The sequence below is a fragment of the Natator depressus genome, chromosome 7 (assembly GCF_965152275.1).
Source record: "Natator depressus isolate rNatDep1 chromosome 7, rNatDep2.hap1, whole genome shotgun sequence".
Taxonomy (NCBI): Eukaryota; Metazoa; Chordata; order Testudines; family Cheloniidae; genus Natator; species Natator depressus.
In genome coordinates this window covers 122,960,712-122,980,293 of record NC_134240.1, presented here as the reverse complement: position 1 = coordinate 122,980,293, position 19,582 = coordinate 122,960,712, and the positions used below count along the sequence as shown (strand labels likewise).

General features: G+C 58.5%; 1 protein-coding gene across 5 annotated transcripts; it reads left to right on the top strand.

Moving 5' to 3' along the window:
• The first annotated feature begins 2,263 nt into the window (after positions 1 to 2,263).
• Positions 2,264 to 17,414, top strand: MORN4 (MORN repeat containing 4). Of its 5 annotated transcripts, none has more exons than XM_074959531.1 (6): positions 2,264 to 2,360; positions 3,499 to 3,711; positions 14,187 to 14,283; positions 15,686 to 15,800; positions 16,850 to 16,959; positions 17,176 to 17,414. In XM_074959531.1, exons 2-6 carry the CDS (start codon positions 3,706 to 3,708, stop codon positions 17,322 to 17,324), a joined length of 477 nt encoding a protein of 158 aa, XP_074815632.1. In that variant the 5' UTR covers positions 2,264 to 2,360; positions 3,499 to 3,705; the 3' UTR covers positions 17,325 to 17,414. The 5 variants fall into 5 exon arrangements, with proteins under 5 accessions (XP_074815632.1, XP_074815633.1, XP_074815634.1 ...); XM_074959533.1 differs by lacking the exon at positions 3,499 to 3,711 and adding an exon at positions 13,694 to 13,834 and having other exon boundaries at positions 2,291 to 2,360; XM_074959532.1 differs by lacking the exon at positions 3,499 to 3,711 and having other exon boundaries at positions 17,176 to 17,413.
• Positions 17,415 to 19,582: the final 2,168 nt, after the last annotated feature.

Below are 19,582 nucleotides of genomic sequence, written 5' to 3'. Positions count from 1 at the left end.
CCTACTCTGGCCACGCCCCTCGAACCAGTCACAGTGCTAACCACGCCTACTCCACCTCTTCAGTGCGCTGGTCACGCCTCTTCCCTAAACTCCTCCCACTGACTGCAATTCCCACGTCCTTTTCTAGCCCCCCAGGCACCAACATCCTCTCCCTAAACCTCTCGGAGGTGCCACAAGTACTCCTGTTCTTTCGGCTAAACCTGCGCTTCCCCCAAATCCCCGCTTCACTGCACTGACCAGTCTCTTCTTTAAACTCTGTCCACTTACTTCACTGGCCACGCCCCTTCCCTAAGCTCCTCCTACTCATTGCATCCAAACTTGATTTAGAATCACTGAATGCAAGGAGGCTCACCTAAGGCATCCTGCGGGCGGGTTGAATAGCTGGAGAGAGGCAAGGACTATCTATCCATGGGCAGGGACTCTGGTTCCCCTGAGTCAATGTCACTGCCTCCCTCCACTCCTGGGACTTCTCCTTCTGTCCTACTGCACCTGTAAAGGTGTTTTCAAACAGGAAGCACCAGGCCTCCCTCATGCAGATGCTCCCCACTTGTGACCTCTTCTGCACCACAGACTGCAGGCTCTAATCACACTGAATCCCACAACCCCCACCCCCTGGTCTCTCTGGGGGAAAGGCTGCTACCAGCCTAAAGAATGTGCAGTCCTGTGAGGCTCTGCATGCTGGTTCTTTAACTTTGTAGCAGGGAGGCAGGCCAGGAGGAGGCTGGGGAAGGTTCTGGACGGAAGCTCTGTGGGAGTGACAGAGTGGCTTTAGGGCTAGTACTGTTTCCCTCATTCTAATAAAGTTCCTTGTTCAGTGTTAGAAGAAAGTGACTCTTTCTGAGATTCTTTACCATGGTCACATGAGTGCAGGCCTTAGCCTTTCCCGCCCTTCCGCCCCCATACAAGGAAACCCAGGCACTTGTGCATGCCATGGGATTTTCAGCCCAGGAAGTCTGGCTGATGGTTTTGGAGTGGGTGACATGGCTAATGGGAGCAGTGCCCGCGCATAAACAGCTGGCCAGTATGTGTAGCTGTGCCAATTCATGCCAGTGTTCCCAGAGGGTGCCTAATGCCACTGCTGCCTTAGCCACAACTGCTCGTCCAGACACAAGCAGGAAGGCATTTTGGAAATGGCCATGGGCAGCTGCCCAGAGGGAACCGCACTGACCGATCATACGATGCCCCAGTGTCTCTCTGGGCTCAAAGGCAGCCGCCCTTCCAAAGATGCTAACCTGTGCATCTGGCCTGAAAAGCTATGTGGGGCCTGGCACTCTGGGGTGATGGGGCTGTGGCTGGGGACCAGCAGGAAGCTGGACCAAGGGGACGGGGCCATGGCTGGGGACCAGGCTCTGGAGGGACAGGGCCATGACTGGGGACCGGGCAGAAGGCTGGGCCGGGGGAACAGGGCTAGGGTTGCCAAGCATCCGGTTTTCCACTGGAATGCTCAGTCGAAAAGGGACCCTGGCAGCTCCAGTCAGCCCTGTGGGGGTGGCACCTGTGGGTGCAAGGACAGCACGTGGAGGCTCCCTGGCCACCCATGTGCCTAGGGCTGAAGGGACCTGATGGCCGCTTTCTGGGAGCCGCAGTACGCGCCCCCAGGACCCTGTATCCTGAAACCCTCCCATACCCCAATGCCCCGCCCCAGCCCTGAGCCCATATCCAAACTCCCTCCCAGAGCCTGCGCCCTGCACCCCAAACCCCTGCCCCAGCCCTGAGCCCATATCCAAACTCCCTCCCAGAGCCTGCGCCCTGCACCCCAAACCCTTGCCCCAGCCCTGAGCCCCACCCTGCACCCCACCCCCTGCCCCAGCCCAGTGAAAGGGGGTGAGAGCAGGGAAGGGACGGGGCGGGGCCCCAGGGAAGGGATGCTGGTTTTGTGCAATGAGAAAGTTGGCAGCCCTACAGGGGCGGTGGCTGGGGAGCGCGGAGCCAGCGGAGGCCGGGGCCGCTCGCGTGCCCGGGGCACGCAAGGCAGTTTGCCAAGGCAGAGATTCCCTCGCCCCGCACAAACATGGCCGCCCTAGGCGTTCTGCGGCGCGCCCCGCACAAACATGGCGAGATCGGGGCGGGGGAGTCTCTGCCGCTCACAGCGATGACGATTCTCGGGTAGAATCTTTGCCCCTCATAAAGATGGCGACTGGTGACAGGGCCGGCGCTTCTGGCCAATGAGAAGCCGTGTTGCTACTGGTTGTCATGGTAACAGCCAATGACACGTGGAGATGGAATCTAGTGTTGCTGCCCAAGAGGCTGGGGGGCCGGGTGGGCGGGAAGCCGGGCTGCCAGCGGCGCTGACGGCCGTCGATGGGGACCGGGGCCCCCAGTGGGGAGCGGCGCCGCCGGTGGTGAAACGCGGAGTCCAGGTGAGGGGCCCCCCCTGTGCCGCCGGGCCGGGGTGGAGGTGGAGGTGGAGGTGGGGGGAGTGGGGTACAGGAGTGTGACGTGGGGGTACAGGAGTGGGGGGTGCAGGGAGTGGGGTGGAGGCGGAGTAGCGGGAGTGGGGGTGCAGGGAGTGGAGTACAGGAGTGGGGGGTGCAGGGAGTGGAGTACAGGAGTGGGGGGTGCAGGGGGTGGGGTGGAGGCGGAGTAGGGGGAGTGGGGTACAGGAGTGTGGTGTGATGAGGTGCAGGGGGTGGGGTGGGGAAGAAGGGTGCAGGTGGGGGAGGGGTTGGGGTGCAGGGGGTCATTTGTGTGGGGTCACCTGAGTGACACTTTTCCGGAAGCTCAGGGGGGTGCATGAATTCAGCCTCCTTGGATGGCAGATGAGGTCATTCCGCCCCGGGCTGTCCTAGCAAGGGGCACCTCTGGGTCAGTTCACAGGGATATCTACTGCTGCCCGGCTGGGGTGGGGGCGGAGCTTGGAGTGTCTCTGAGGCCGGTTGTAGTGGGGAGGGGGCAGATTGCTGCTAGAAGGGCTGTTGCACCCATTAGGCCGGGGCTCTCAAGCTTTTTCTTTCCAAGGCCCCCCCAACGGCAATAAGAATCCCACGGCCCATCCATGCCATGACTGGGTTTCTGCATATACAAGCCAGGGTCAGCGTCAGGGGGCAGCAAACCAGGCAGTTGTCCGGGGCCCCACCACAAACCTGTGAAGCTAAGTTGCTCAGGCTTTGGCTTGAGCCCTAGGCGGTGGGGCTTTGGCTTTCTGCTCTGAGTCCCAGCAAGTCTAATGCCAGCCCTGCTTGGTGGACCACCTGAAACCTGCTCGTGGCCCCGCGGTGGGCCCTGGACTCCTGGTTGAGAACCATTGCATTAGACAATGACTAGCATGCACACACAGTGTAGATTACGTGCCAGATGCACTCACAGCTTGGTGGAATTGTTACTAGAGGTGCACACCTCTTTCTGTAGGAGGCAGGACAATCCATGGTCCCCAGGCACCTCCATTTCTCTCTCCCAGCTTTGGATCATGAATTCCAGTGTGGTGTCTGGATTCTGTGTATCTCCCCATGAAGCCATCCAAACTAGTGCTTCTCTGTGTCCCATCCCAACCCCTCCCAGGCCTCTCCTCCAGGCTGATGGGTGGCCTGTGAGCCTGAGAAGAGCACTGGCTGTTAATGACCTCAGCAGAGAGCACTCAGTCCAATTACCAGCTTGGCACTGACTAAGGACCATCTATCTTCTAGACAAGAAGCCCCTGCAGTCTAGCTTTGATCCTTCCCAACAATACATCCTGCTGGCTGGGGAGCTCTCTGGCTCTCAGCTTCCATGGAGGTAAGCGAGTGAGCATCCTCTCTCTCGGAGGGAGCAGCCCACCCCCAGAGCATGATGCTGGTACATTCCCCCTTTAAAAAGCCCTTTCTCTTAACTTGCATTGTAAGGCCTGCAGCTTGAACTGTCAAGCTGGTCCCTAAGAGGGGCAGCATGTGTGCGGGGAAGCATGGCTCATGGGAGCTGCACACCAGGCTAGCGCTGTGCTGCAGGTGCATCTCTGGCTTCTCTTGGTGCCATTACAAGCTAATCATGGTTCTCTCAGGAACAGCTTTTTCCAAATGAGTGGCTGAGCCTCGATTTGAATGGAAATACTGATTAAACTCACAGCCTGTTTGGGTGTTGGCTTTTGGTTTTGCAAATTGAACTAGAAGGCTAGCAGCATGTATGGTATCATGGTGATTGGAATTGTGGTTTGGTGAGTAAGTAAAGGGGAAAATGAGATGGAGTAGAGACTAAAGTGGGGGTAAGACATTCAAATCCCAATGTGCCTGTGAGTCAAACTGCGGCGCCTGCCCAAGCTGAGGGAACCAGGGGAAACGGGTTCTGATTTTTCACCACTGATGCTGCCCTCTGAAGAGAGCCGTCAGTTTCCCTTCCTAGGTTTGGACACTACAACAACGTCTGGGGAACAGAGAAACCGGGGGGAGGGCTAAAGCCTTCTAAGTGGTTCTCACGGTAGCAGCATGCTGCTTGGGCTGAATATGGATTTGTGACACCTCTCCTGGCTACCTGTGTGACGAAGTGGGACTGTTCTTAATGTTTCCTCTGAATATTGTGGGGGTGCCTCAGTTTCCCCTAGGCAGTTCTTAAGTATCTAGGTAGTGGGGTAAGGGTGTATGATCACTGCAGAGCCCTAGAGGGCAGGTGTGTGCAGGAGTCTGGACACAAAGAATGGCTGACACCCTGTTTCCTGGCAACTGATGGCCTGGGCCCTTCCCCCCTGCAAGGTGAGAGCTAAAGGGTTGGAGAACAAAGGAATCCAGTGACCTCCTGGCCTGGGAAAGGGGCAAAGCCCAGAGGAGGAGGGGCTGGAGAGAGTTTCAGTTTGGGGCTGGCTGGGACATGGAGTGAAGGGCAGACGTGGTTGTCTGGCTCACTGCCCCCCCAAAATGGACCCAGCTGAGGGGTCCGGTTCTCTGCACCTACAAGCTCTGTGTTAGACCGTGTTCCTTCGTCTAATAAACCTCTGTTTTACTGGCTGGCTGAGAGTCCCGTCTGACTGCGGAGTTGGGGGGCAGGACCCTCTGGCTTCCCCAGGAGCCCCGCCTGGGCGGACTCACTGCGGGAAGCGCACGGAGGGGCAGAGGATGCTGAATGCTCCGAGGTCAGACCCAGGAAGGTGGAAGCTGTGTGTTCTGAAGACAGGCTGCTCGCAGAAAGGAGACTTCCCCAGAATCCTGACTGGCTTCATGGGGAGCAGTTCCAGAGCATCCCCCGGGGACTCCATGACAACTGGTGGCAGAGGTGGGATGTACTGCACCCCGTGGACGGCGCTTCCTGCAGTAAGTGACTGGGGAGCAGTAAAACGAAGGGGGATTGACGAGGACCAGATGTGCTGAAGGCTCAGAGAGGAGCGGTTTCGGGGGGCGGTTAACCCCTGGGAGTGTGTGACCAGCGAGAAGGACTGTGCAGTAACAGGGTTCCCCTGGGGATTGCAGCGAGCAGTCCAAGGGGCGGAGGAGTCTGCTGCTCGACCCTGGCAAAGAAGTGGTGACCTCGAGAAGGGCTGGCACACTAGGGGTTCTCCCTGGAAACTGTGGGGAGCTGAGAGCACGCAGGCCTGTGAGTCCACAACAACTTGGGAAGAGCAGAGAGATGGCCTGTCACCATCTCCTTAAGAAGGATTTTGTAATCCTGTGCAGAAAGAGAGGGTTGAGCATTGGAAAGGTCACCAAAGCACAGTTAATCGTGCAGCTGGAGGAGGATGACTGCTCTAAGGAACAGATTCCTGACCCCAAATGGGGCTATAGCAGGATCTGGGAGCAGCTGGAGTGATAGCCAGGCATCCCCAAGACTCATGTCCCCGACCAGACGAGGGTCTTCATGATTGGGTTCCCCATCCGGGGATCGGAGATGGATGGGATTGGAGCTGAGTCTGAGAGAGCAAGAGGACTGTGAGAGACAGCGAGAGCCTGAGAAAGAGCTGCAGCAGCAGCATGAACTGACGGTGGTGGAGCGGAGAGGCCTAGGGGACTTCCCAGGGGTGAGTGGGGATAGACCCCGGGGGGCCAGTTCCGCAGGGAACCTCGAGACTAAATTGCTGCCCCTGGTTAAGGAGGGGGGGGGATGTGGATGCCCATCTCACTGCCTTTGAGCAGGCTGGAGATTTGAACTAGGGGGACCCTGCGGAAAAGCTCCGGTGTCTAGCTCCCTTGCTGGGTCCCAAGGCCATAGACTCCGTCAGCCAGATGGCTGGGGAGGTGGACAGGCTCCCACTCCTGACCTCAACCTATCTGTCTGTGTGGAGTTTCCTGGGGCCAGGCCCCTCGGACCTCCAGTAGGAGCGGAAGGTGATGGTCAATGGGGAGACATTCCTGGGGTGGTGAGACCCTGGGACAGAGAGAACTGTTGTCAGGCCCTGGGTGGTGGAGCCTCAGATGCTGAGGAGCTGTGTGAGCTGGGTGAGGGTCCCAGGGACGAAGCCCCTCGCCCTGCCTATGGCCCAGATCCCTGTGCAGACCCAGGAGGGTTGGGGCTGGCTGGTCGTTGGGGTTCTCCAGAATACCAGCTGCGAGACCCTGTTGGGGAGTGACTGTCTCTTTGGGACAGGATCCAGGCCTTGCTCCTGTAACCGCCAAGGGTTTCAATTTGAATCCAGGGAACCAATCGGTGGAGAGGGAAATGGTCAGTGAAAATGCAGATGAACTGGCTGGCAGCAGGGAGGAGCCGCAAGGCTCAGGCTACCTGCCTGCCTGTGACCAGACCCCTGGGGCTCCCTGCCCCCCTTGCACACCAGAGAGGGGGCTCAGGCTGGCTCTGATGCAGTGAGGAAAGCAGCAAGCTCACTGTCTACCCCCACTGGGACAGCAAGGGCAGCGCTGACCACAGGGGGAGCTGAGACCCCAGCTGAGTGGGGGGAGACACAGGCAGGGTAGCGTATCTGTTGGGAGTGGCAAGGTGCTTGGTAAGGAAAGTTTGGATGAGCCTAGGCAGCCTTGTGATCTGATGGCTTTGTCTAGTCAGGAGGGTGGGAAGGCGAGGAGAGTGGAAGACGAGTGTCCCTGGACCTTACCTATTACCTGGGTGGAGAATTGTGACAGTGAAGGAAACGTGCCTGTGTCTGTCAGGGGTATTGACTTGCCTATGGAGGGAGCTACCCTGGTCTCCAAGCAGTTGTCTGTGACCAGCCTTGTGTGCTGGGACCAGGGGAATGAGATCCCAAGCTGTGTGTCTGGGAAAGGAGAAAGTGTGTCCGGCTCTTCTTTGTCTGTGGAGCAGACAGAAAGGGTCTTTCAGCCTGTGATGGTTGAGGGTAGTGCAGTTGTCTCAGAGCTGGTTGTGGATTCAGCTAAAGCCCAGGAAGGGAATGGTCCTAAGTTTGTGTCTGCTCGGGAGAATGGCCCTGTAACTAGGTTGCATCCAGTTAATGTCTATGTAAAATCCCAGAGACCAGACAATTCTGGTGCTTGTATTTTGCCTGTTGCTAGTGTGTTGTTGGAAAGGGTGTCGCAACTCTGTCTAATCAGGGTGAGATCCTAGCCAGGGCACAAGGAGAGCATGATGGTGATGTGATTGTGTTACCTACTGAGGGTGTGGAAACCTGTAGGAAGAAGGAAAAGATTCCTGAACTTGTGTGTGGCAAAGGGAAGGAGAAAGCTTCTGACCTTTTATCTCGGAAGCCTGCAAGTTTGCCTGAAAGGGGGTTGTGTAGGAATCCGCCGGATGGGCCAGAGGTAATTCTGATGTAAGGGAGACCCAGAAAGAGTCTGTTGTTGCTCAGGAAAGTGTTTCTCTAGAGCAAGCCCTAGGTGAAGAGGGTAAGAGCAGAATTTCTGTGAGGGGTGAATTGTTGCATAGAAAAGCCCTAGGGAAAGGAATCCTCATGGAGTCTTTGCAAGCAGTTTACTGCCACTGAAGGGTGTGAAAGTAATTTAATCAAGAAAGTTTCAGTTCCTAACAGCCAGAAATTTTCTGCTGTGAATGGATCCACTTTCTTTCCTGTTGAAAGATCCAGCATGGATAGCTTTGAGAAGGTCTCAGATGAAGTGAAAGCTGTTAAGAAAGTTAAACCGTCCTATAACCAAGTGGCTGTGTTTGGCCAGCTTCTTGGGGAGAAGACCCAATCCCAGTTTGACCCCCTGGGGTTTTGGGTGTGGCCAAAGGGCTCGGGCCGCATAAGCCTTCCCACATGCGGCCTGCGAGTGCTATCGACCACCCCCGACCTAAGGGAGGGCGTGAAACTGGAAGGGCCTGGTGTAACTCCTACCAAGGAATGGGAGAGATGCTGGGGCATCCATGGGAACGTTGGTGGCTTCGAACTTCCCCAGGTCACCGGCTAAAGTGACCCCGCTCAATTCGATCTCGGAGGGGGGAGAGATGTGACGAAGTGGGACTGTTCTTAATGTATCCTCTGAATATTGCGGGGGTGCCTCAGTTTCCCCTAGGCAGTTCTTAAGTATCTAGGTGGTGGGGTAAGGGTGTATGATCATTGCAGAGCCCTAGAGGGCAGGTATGTGCAGGGGTCTGGACACAGAGAATGGCCGACACCCTGTCTCCTGGCAACTGATGGCCTGGGCCCTTCCCCCCTGCAAGGTGAGAGCTGAAGGGCTGGAGAACAAAGGTTTCAGAGTAACAGTCGTGTTAGTCTGTATTCGCAAAAAGAAAAGGAGGACTTGTGGCACCTTAGAGACTAACCAATTTATCTGAGCATAAGCTTTCGTGAGCTACAGCTCACTTCATCGAATACAGACAGTATGCATCCGATTAAGTGAGCTGTAGCTCACGAAAGCTTATGCTCAGATAAATTGGTTAGTCTCTAAGGTGCCACAAGTCCTCCTTTTCTTTTTGGAGAACAAAGGAATCAGGTGACCTCCTGGCCCGGGAAAGGGACAAAGCCCAGAGGAGGAGGGGCTGGAGGGAGTTTCAGTTTCGGGCTGGCTGGGACATGGAGTGAAGGGCAGACGTGGTTGTCTGGCTCACTGCCCCCCAAAATGGACCTAGCTGACGGGTCCTGTTCTCTGCACCTACAAGCTCTGTGTTAGACCATGTTCCTGTCATCTAATAAACCTCTGTTTTACTGGCTGGCTGAGAGTCACGTCTGACTGCGGAGTTGGGGGGCAGGACCCTCTGGCTTCCCCAGGACCCCGCCTGGGCGGACTCACTGCGGGAAGCGCACGGAGGGGCAGAGGATGCTGAATGCTCCGGGGTCAGACCCAGGAAGGTGGAAGCTGGGTGAGCTGTGTGTCCTGCAGACAGGCTGCTCACAGAAATCAGACTTCCCCAGAGTCCTGACTGGCTTCGTAGGGAGCAGTTTCAGAGCATTGCCCGGGGACTCCGTGACAACCTGGCAGAGTCCTCTTCCCGCCACTCCCTGTCCTCACTGAAATGAGCAGAGTAAAGTCATCTCTCTCCAGGGCAAAGTGCAGCTGGGACTTACAGACTCACTGACCTCTGAGCTGGAAAAGCCATGTTCGACCCTCTCTCCATTTGCTGGAGTCCAGCATGACCCCAGCAAATCTCTGCTCCTCTCTCAGTGATCTCCACGTGGGCATGGTTACTGTCCAAGGGCCTGACCCAAAGAATCCCCAAGAGGACCTGGTTCTCCACTTGGCTCCTTTTGAATCTGCATTTCTAATTGCGCTGCCAGGAGGAGCTGGGGTAGGAAGAGGGGACTCTGATGCTGGAAGCTCTCTCCCGTCCCCTCCCTGGTACTGCACTGAGGCCTTGGGAGGCCCGGTTCTCAGTCTTACTGGTTGGTCGAAGTCTGAGTAGAGAAGCCCTGGGATTGCATTGGCAATGGGCTCCAGAGCTTGGCACGCCGGGCTCTCAGTCCAATGGCCCTTGTGAGAAATGAATCGTTGGGTTATCGGAGACTCACGACCACAAGGGTCACTGATTAGCCCCCTTGTCCTCTCACCCCTACTGGGGTCCTGTAGGGCAGAGCAGAGGCCCACCGGGAAGTCGGGGGCACCACTACTGCTCATGCAGCACCCTCCAGAACTATCCTGGCACCTCTCGCCCCCTGCTCCCCTTGGCAGCCTGAGCTCCGTGGCTGCCAGATTTCTCCCTCCCTCCTCTGGGAAGCGGGAGTGCTGCCGGCACAGCCCTGGCAGGGGGTTTGATAGTTACTGGGGCAGAGCCACAGCAGGTGTCAGTGCTGGGAGCCAGTGGGACATCCTACATCAGCAGCCGTGATTTCATTGCCAGGGCCAGAGAGTGTCCTCTGCCTGCCCTTCACCGCATCGGAGCACTTCATTAGATAGGGACGGGAGGTGGCCTTTGATACTCAGCAGGAGCCCTGTGCCTCGAGGGAGCAGCAAGCCGAAGCCGGAGCTCCGTCTGGGAGGACAGAGCAGGGATCCTTGCCCTTCGAGTGAGTGCCTCTCCCCTGGTTCATGGAGGTGCAACCCTGTTGGGCTTTGACTCCAGGCTGATGAAACAAAAGCCACAGGCAACAGCAACCTGAACTGAGCACTCAAACCGGTCGCTGCCAGCTGAGGAGCAGGGATCTTCTGCCCTGAGGCGGTCACCGGTGCCCAGCTCTCAGACTCCCGTCTCCTCCGTGGGCCTTCGGCATTTCCTGGAGTCCGCTCTGGTCCCAGCACAGGGCACCTCCAGGGACAGGAGCCATAGTCTGTGCCCTTCTGACCAAGGCCTGGGTTGGGCAAGATGTCGGACTCCTCTTCCAGGGCAGTCTGTGCAAGATTCTCCAAGCAGCAATCTAGGATACACAGCCTCAGTGAGGCCCAGCCTCAACCTTATTGAGAGAGGATCAGTAACACCCAGGAGGTGGCTGGGCCTTGCTCCCTGAGCCATCTGGAAAGCTAGCAAATACAGGGGAGTGCTCTCCCTCAGCCTCCCACAACCCACGTCTACACTGGGGAACCACAAAGGGTTAACTAACGTGACTTAGCCCCTGGTGTGGACATGTCAGGCCATCTGGCCAGGGTTAGCCCTGTGTCCATGTGAAGCACAGAGTTGAACTGGTGAATGCAATCCCTAATGCAAGGACTGAGAGGGCCCGCCAACCCTCCTCTCCCTGCAGTCTCCCAGTGCATGATCCCAGGCCTTGAGGAGATGGTTGATGTCCCCGTGGCCATGGAGTTCCTAGTCAAATCCAGCCTTTCACAGAAGGCGTTTGCCCGGCTCTGCTGGTTTATTCTCCTCTCCCCAGGCTTATATTCAGCACCTGATACACCTGGCCTTTGGTGTACATCCTGCCTCTGTGCTTGCTGTGACTCTCCATTGGGGCGTGAAGAGTCTAGAGTTGTTATGGAGAACTGGTCAGCTGGTAGCTTGGCTGGATGGAAATCCCCCCCAGACCCCAATGGTTGGTTCTACATTGCTATTGACAGGATCTGTTAATACAGAAGTCAGTTTTTCCTTCAAAACCCAGCAGTGTCCCTGTACACCTGCCATTTATGGGAGGGTTATGGGGCCGTTCTATGGACCAGCACCTCGTGGGGCACAGTTTCCTCTTATTTACCTCGGGACTTTGCAGGTCTGGAACCTGACATCTGGGGAAGAAAGAACCAAACCAGGCAGGTCTCCAGTTAATGTATTGGGGACTGGTCCTGCTTTGAGCAGGGGGCTGGACTAGGTGACCTCCTGGGGTCCCTTCCAACCCTGATATTTGATGATTCTATTTTATTTACTAAATTCAGCAAAAAGCATGGACAAGTCACATTGAGAACGTGGGTTAGTAGCAAGAAAATTAATGTAACTGTCACGGAATCCCTGGGCGATGCTCTGGAACTGCTCCCCATGAAGCCAGTCAGGACTCTGGGGCAGTCGCCTTCCTGTGAGCAGACTGTCTCCAGGGCAAACAGCTCACACAGCTTCCACCTTCCTGGGTCTGACCTCGGAGCATTCAACATCCCCTTCTCACACCGTGCGCTTCCCACAGTGATTCCGCACAGGCAGGGCTCCTGGGGAAGCCAGAGGGTCCTGCACCCCAACTTCGCAGTCAGACGTGACTCTCAGCGAGCCGGTAAATCAGAGGTTTATTAGACGACAGGAACGTGGTCTAAAACAGAGCTTGTAGGTGCAGAGAACAGGACCCCTCAGCTGGGTCCATTTTGGGGGTCAGTGAGCCAGACAACCACGTCTGCCCTTCACTCCATGTCCCAACCAGCCCCAAACTGAAACTCCCTCCAGCCCCTCCTCCTCTGGGCTTTGTCCCTTTCCGGGGCCAGGAGGTCACCTGATTCCTTTGTTCTCCAACCCTTTAGCTCTCACCTTGCAGGGGGGAAGGGCCAGGCCATCAGTGGCCAGGAAACAGGGTGTCGGCCATTCTCTGTGTCCAGACCCCTGCACACACCTGCCCTCTAGGGCTCTGCAATGATCATACACCCTTATCCCACCACCTAGATACTTAAGAACTGCCTAGGGGAAACTGAGGCACCCCCACAATATTCAGAGGAACCATTAAGAACAGTCCCGCTTCATTACAGTAACGATCCAGGTTATTTAATCCAACAGTTCCCTCTGAGATCTGCGTGATACTGTGGGAAGGCAGCCGTCCTGCGTAGCCGTCAGCCCCAAGGTAGCAGCATTATGAATCTCCATGCCAGTTGATAGCTTTGTTCCTGACAAATAGTGATTCAGGGAGGGCCAAAATCACCCCCCAGCCAAATCCGCAGGCAGTTCCGTGTTCTATTGGGACATTTCATTTACAATTCAAATGACAAATGTAGGTGAAAACCAGGTGAGTTCTCAGGATTAAACACAGAGCTCCTAACCCAGGAGATATGCGTGTGATCTCCTAGGCAAGGAGGTTGTTTCCCCTAGGGCACTCAGGTGTTTGAGGAGCTGTTGAACAGGTGCCACTCTCCTCTAACTTGTCTGGGGCCCAGCCCCACTGCACACCTGTGTGCTTGCTACCAGCCATGTGCTGGAGCTTAAACCCTACGTGCACAAATGCGGGGGTAGCGGCAACCCTCTGCTGGTAAGTTGGAAGAGAAGAGCAAACCCCAAAGGTTGATTCTTGCGCAGGATGGTTGTCATGACTCTCGGTTGGTTCAGCCACTGGAAGCTGGGATGGAGTAATACCCAGTGCTTTTATCACTGATTCAGAAGTTCTTGCTGGCTCCTAGAGATTACTTGCTGGCAGGTGTCAAAGACTCCTACCCTTCCCTGGCCAGGTGGGAGGGTGGGGGAAGCACAAGCCTCTCTGCAGGCATGGTGGAATCAGGTGGCCAGAGACTCCTGGACAGGAGCAGCCAGGACAGGCAACCAAAGGGTGGCCTGGCTGCCTTCTCCCCTTTGGAAGCCCCTCAGCAAATCAGAATGGGGCCCTCCTCACCCAAGATCACAGGATCACCAAAAGAGCTTGATTAGGTCTCCCTTATGCAAATGAGAGCCTGCCCACTGCAGACACTGTAGGCCCCAAATCCAGGAGTCTGTCCAGGCAGTCGGCAGGTCCCCAGGTATTTTGAGGCTCAGGCGACTGGCCATATCTCAGCTGGCGTACGACAGTTGACTCCAGAGTCATTCAAACTGTAAAGCTGGCTGTGAGCTGGCCCTGAAATGCTGGGCAGACCCGGCTCCCACGCTCGCTCAGCCGTGCACAGAGAGCGACATGGCATATGCCTTCCCCCATCCCTTGGTGCTCAGCTTGGAGCAGAGTTGTTCACTCTGCGGAATCCAGTGAGAGCTTAGTCTCTAACTCAGAGCAGGAAGTCTGTTCCTCCTCAGCTCCCAATCCAGAGGTGCCATCTTTACCTGCAGGGAGCTCCTTAGCCTTCCTGCCCACGCAGGCATCTTATCTGCTCAGGGGATGGAGGTCTGTACGATTACAGGGCTCGTTCCTCCCCCGGTCTAGGCAACTGCCAGCCCATCTGGGGGCTGCAGCGTGGCGATGGAAGATGCAATGTCAGGTCAGCTGGAAGGGCCGCTGGCCCAAGGGGGCTCAGCCCCCGTCATCTCCTGACTAGCAGTGTGCAGAGAGGGCATCCCCTGGCAGGTCAGTCCAGCTGGTGGGTCCTACTGATAAGCCTCAGAGAGGCACTGGGGTTGGGAGGAGATCCGAGAGATCCAAAGGGAATGGGGAAGTGCCGGCCAGTGCTAGGCAGAGGCCAAGGAGCTTGCACTGGGCATGGAACGCGGGGAGCTGTGGGGATGGGACATGCTTTGGGCAGAGGGAGAGCTTCATGCAGCCTGGCCTGGAGCAGGGCACTAGGGTCAGGGTGAGGCCTCAGAACAATGGCAAACAACATAACCTGGGCCCTGCACATCCAGCAGGCTCCCAGCCAGCCAGCAACATGCGTCTCCCCCCCAGCACCTACTGGGTGTTCTCACCTGCCCCTTCCTTGCAGGTGTCATCTCACCCTCCAGGACCTGGCAGCATGACCTTGACCAAGGGCTCCTTCACCTACTCCAGTGGGGAGGAGTACTGCGGGGAGTGGAAGGAAGGTGAGCAGGGGTGCAGTGCCATGGCCCGGCTGTGTCTCCCAGCTGGCCCGTTCCATTACCCTCCCCTGGCTCCACCCAGATGGGCTGCAAACAGCCCCTGCCATCTGTGCTGAGCACAGCCTGCCAGCTTCCCCTGCAGGCGGGGCTGGGAGAGGCACCTGCTCCAGTCGGTCCCACAGGTTGTATGGTGCCCTCCTTCCCAGGGCTGCTGGGAGAGGGGAGCCTGCCCCTCCCTACGTGACAAGGCTCCTGGTGCCAGGCCCTTAAAAATCAGTAACCCAAGTTCTCCCCAGACAGCATCTGCCCCTGCCCTCCCCAGGCCCTTGTCTGCTCCCCAACTCCTGGGACAGGGCAGCCTGATCTCCTGCCTCCCCCCTTGGCCTTAGCCCATGTCACTGGAGAAGAGCATTGTGTCCCTGTGGGACCACTGGCTGCCAGGAGCCCTGTGCCTGGCAGTGTTGGGGCTGCCCTGTCTGGGGAGCCGGGTGTGCTGTGGGGAGAGATGGGTCTGTCTATACAGCATGTGTCACTTCTGGCTGCTGAGCAGCACTGCCAGACACTGCCCCCAGGGTCCAAGCCCCTCTGGCAATTGCCATTCCTCTAAGGGATGAGAGCAGGCCGAGTGACCTCTCCCCCCAGTGGCTCGGGCCTGGGGATTCCTGAGCTGCATGCGCCCTGCCCAGGCAGCCCTGCCATGGCACCGGGAAAGCTGGCAGCAGCCCTGGAGCAGCTTGTGTTTGGGGATGTCTGCCCTGGCACCCGGCAGCTTCCTACCAGTGTGGACCATAAATGTGCCCTGTCAGGACACCCCTGTGGTCCCCTCCTCCTCCTCTCCCTTCACCCTCCTGTGTGTTCTGGTGAATGGCAGATGCCTGCCCCATGCGTGGATTGGCCCCGGGGGGGCAGGCAGGGAGGGCGGGAGAGGCTGCTGTAACAAAGTCCAAACCCTCCTGCCCCACTGGCCTGGGGAGCTGATTGCGTAGAGCCCAGCCGTGAATACAAGCTGCCTTCCCCTGAATCTCTCGGGCTCCCTCCTGCCTGCCCCTGGGCACCGGCAGAGCAGCCGTGAGTGCTGGGGTTCCTGGCTCTGTCTGGCGATAGTTAGATACTGAGCATGGGCCCCAGGAAGAGATGGACCCTGCTGAGCCTGGCTGGGAACAACCCAAACCTCCCCAGCTGGGCCAGCTCTGGGAGCAAGCTTAGCCCTGGGTTTTCCCGTATGGTCCTGTGGAGCCCAAGTGAGGCTTCTACGACCCCCAGCACTGCCCTGCCCTGCCCACATCCCAGCAGTGCCCTGCCCAACCCTGCACCTGTCCCTCTGGTCCCCTTCTGGGGGGATGGGCCCTGTGGCCCCTTCCCCGGGCTGCGGGCGCTGGTGACACTGCCCGCTCTTGTTGCCTAGGCCGCCGGCACGGCGTTGGCCAGCTAACGTTTGCGGATGGCAGCACCTACCTGGGTCACTTTGAGAACGGGCTCTTCCATGGCTGCGGCGTGCTCACCTTCTCCGATGGCTCCAGGTTGGTACAGCGCCTTGCTGGGTCTGCCCTGAGCGGCCTGGGCAGCTTGGGGCAACTGGCCTTTCTCTTCCGTCGGGACTGGGGATGGCTGAGGGGTGCTGGTGCTGAGTCATGTCTGTACCCTCTCACCCCACGGAGACCCTCTCCTCTCTGCTCCTGCTTACTCGCCCTCCCCCTTCAGCTCTGGAACCTGTGGGTGCTCCTTCTCCATTAGCCTGTTGGGGGCGCAGCCACACTCCCTGCCCGCAGGGCTGCTGTGGACTGGCGCTGCCAGCTCCTGCGGGTCTCGGGTGTAAGAGCGCCCCAGTGTCCCATGCCTGAGCAGCTGTGAGGCTGGGGCTGGCGGGGTGTGGCCGGGGTGTCTGATTCATAGATTCATAGATACTAAAGTCAGAAGGGACCATTATGATCATCCAGTCCGACCTCCTGCACGACGCAGGCCACAGAATCTCACCCACCCACTCCTGCGATAAACCTCTCACCTATGTCTGAGCTATTGAAGTCCTCAAATCGTGGTTTAAAGACTTCAAGGAGCAGAGAATCCTCCAGCAAGTGACCCATGCCCCATGCTACAGAGGAAGGCAAAAAATCTCCAGGGCCTCTTCCAATCTGCCCTGGAGGAAAATTCCTTCCCGAGCCCAAATATGGCGATCAGCTGAACCCTCAGCACATGGGCTAGATTCACCAGCCAGATATCCAGGAAAGAATTCTCTGTAGTAACTCAGATCCCATGCCATCTAACATCCATCACAGGCCATTGGGCCTATTTACCATGAATATTTAAAGATCAATTAATTGCCAAAATCATGTTCTCCCATCATACCATCTCCTCCATAAACTTATCGAGTTTAATCTTATGGTGCGGGTGGGCTGGCGGGGCGCGGGCAGGCGGGGAGCCTCGCGGGGCGGGGCGCAGGCAGGTGGGGAGTCTGGCACTGCAGGGTAGGTGGGGACTGTTATGCTGCGGGGCAGGGGGGGCGGGCGGAGAGCCAGATGCTGCGGGGGCACAGGAGGGGAGCCTGACGCTGCGGGGCTGTCTGTCTGCGCAGGTACGAGGGGGAGTTCGTGCAGGGGAAGTTCAATGGCGTCGGAGTTTTCACGCGCTACGACTCGATGACCTTCGAGGGCGAGTTCAAGAGCGGGCGTGTGGACGGCTTTGGTGAGTCCAGGCAGCCCCCGTGAGCAGCCGCAGCCCCTGCCAGCAAGAGCAGTGGGACGAACAGTCTGGGCAGAGCCAGGCAGGCAGCCCTGTTCTCCAGCATGGCCCCCATTGCTCCCTGCTGCCCCACTCCTAGACCCTGCTCTCCCACCGCCCTGCCCCTCCCTGGTGTGTGCAGCTCCCTTCCCCATGACTCCCTGCTCTTCCCTCCCCCAGGGCTCCTGACCTTCCCCGACGGCTCCCATGGGGTGCCCCGCAGCGAGGGCTTCTTTGAGAACAACAAGCTGCTGCGGCGGGAGAAGTGCCCGGCCGTGATCCAGAGAGCTCAAAGTGCCTCCAAGTCCGCACACAACCTCCCGGCGTGACCGTGGTGCCACGGGACTCCGCCGCCCACCCACGGCCCCTCCTGCCGCTGGCCAGCCTGGTTTCCAAGAGCCTGCGGGGCAGGAGCTGCGGTGCCCAGCCGGCGGGGGGGGGGGGGCGTTGGCACAGCTCGTCACAGGCCCCAGCATAGCTGGCCACCTCCCTACTGCTGGCTACAGAACTTCCTCTGAGTGCCCACCTCCTGGATCCTGGGGGCTCTGAGTGCTGCCCCCCACTGGGGGGAGACAGGAGACCCCCCTCCCTGGGGCTTTGCTCACTGCCTTGGGGCAAGCAGTACCGCAGGGCCCTCCATACAGACCCCTGGGCACAGCCCCCTGCTGCTGGGCTGTGTGGGGCAGTGGAGGGGCAATCTGCCAGGGCAGTGGTGCCTGTGGTTAGCAGGGGATGTAGCTGGGAGCTGCTGCACCTGCTTTCCCAAAGCCAGGCATGATGGGCTGGGGGTAGTGCCCAGTCTGTGCCCCCCAAGCTCAGCGGGAATAGTGCCCCTCCCCAGCAGGTTGCTGACCCAGGCCTGAATTCACTGGTGGGGTATGGTGGCTGTGGCAGGGAGCTGGTATCTCCCTGCCCCTTTTTGTCCTGATGCTGGGGGCAGGGCAAGCCCCCCCACCCCTTCCCTTGCTCTGGGCATCCTGGCCCCATGGCCCGTGCCTCCCCCTCAGCTCTCCCAAGGGCGTATGGCCTGAGCAGGCCCAGGTCTCCTCCCAGCTGGCCTCTCTGTGTCCCGGGGGCTGTCTGGTCACTATTGCCTGTCAGTGCCTTGACACAGGTTCGGGCCAGGGCTGTGATCAGGGGGCACTATGTAGCCCCAGCCCTGAGCCATGCCCATGGTTCCAAGCGTCTCAGCCTCCTCCCTCATTGCTGTGCTGACAGGCCGCACTGTGGGGCTGGTGCCAAGGGCTCCGGCAGGCACCGGGCGCTGTGGGTCTGCACTGCCTGGGGTGAGCTTTTCGCGCTCCCGCTGTCCCTTGAACCGACTGGGGACTTAGTCTCCATTCAGCCCTAGTGAGCACTGGGGCCTGCCGTGATGGGACCGTGTCTGTGCCAGTGTCTGAGGGGCTGCAGGTCAGGGCAAGGGGCAGAGGCAGAGCTGTGCTGGAGCCCAGCGGGGCGAGGAAGAGCAGGGGCTGAGGGGCACCAGCAGTGTGAGGTGGGGGAGCCAGGGCAGCGAGCAGGATGGGGGGCACCAGCAGAGCTGCACACGGGACTCCCCCCACGCGGCCTGCTTGTCTCCAGTGTCGGTTCTCTGCTGGGAGCAGTAGCTGTCACTCATGATGCTGGTGCAGGAAGGGAGCCCGGGGCCAGGCCCGGCTGAGAGCCGTCTCCTCGCAGAGCGGGGTGCATGTGAACTGCCCGCTCCATGCTGCTGCTGCCCTCGTGCCTTGCTGTGTCCTGCACCAAGCCGCCCCCGCGGGGCCTCGGCGAATAAACCGCGTTGCCAAACCTGCCCTGCTGTATGTGGTTCTGCGAGGTGTGCTGGGGCCAGGCCTGCCCATCCCTCCCTTCATCACCCAGCTGGGGGAGGCGACCCCCCAGGGGTTTTCCCCCTAGCCCTTCCCAGGTTTGAGCACAGGGAGGGGCCCGGGGAGGGGCCCCCATTCCCCTCCCCCCCTCACAGTCACTGCCCCCTGTGACGCAGCAGGGAGGGGGGAGTGTTGACCTGGGAATGGGGCAGGGGGGTTTCCCTGGGGATGGGAGACCTGAGAGCCTGTAACCTGAGCCAGGAGGGAAAGGGGGAGGTAACACCTCTGCCCCGGAATCTGGACAAAGGCTGCAGGAGAGAGCCTGCTAGGTGGGTTTTTTGTTTCAGTTTAGGGCTGGGTGGTGGAACACAAGGAACCCCAGGGCTGGGGTCTAAGCTCCCTGCCCCCCAGAAGGACTTGACTGAGGGGTCCTGGTTGTACCCACAAGCTCTGTTTTAGACTGTGTTCCTATTGTCCAATAAACCTTCCGCTTTACTGCCTGGCTGAGAGTCACGATGAATCCCAGGAAGAGGGGTGCAGGGCCTGGACTCCCCCACACTCGGTGACAACTGGTGGCAGAGGTGGGATCTACTACACCGCGTGGACGGCGCTTCCTGCAGTAAGTGACTGGGGAACAGTAAAACGAAGGGGGATTGACGGGGACCAGACATGTTGAAGATTCAGAGAGAGACGGTTTCTGGGGGCGGTTAACCCCTGGGAGTGTGTGACCAGAGAGAAGGACTTTTGCAGTAACAGGGTCCCCCGGGGGATTGCAGCGA

Excerpts from the sequence above, each read along its gene's own strand:
- MORN4 (XM_074959528.1), top strand. The coding sequence starts at position 5,019 with ATGCTGAATGCTCCGAGGTCAGACCCAGGAAGGTGGAAGCTGTGTGTT. Across the intron at positions 5,214-14,186 it reads CGTGGACGGCGCTTCCTGCA|GTGTCATCTCACCCTCCAGG; the intron begins GTAAGTGACTGG and ends CCTTCCTTGCAG. Across the intron at positions 14,284-15,685 it reads CTGCGGGGAGTGGAAGGAAG|GCCGCCGGCACGGCGTTGGC; the intron begins GTGAGCAGGGGT and ends CTTGTTGCCTAG.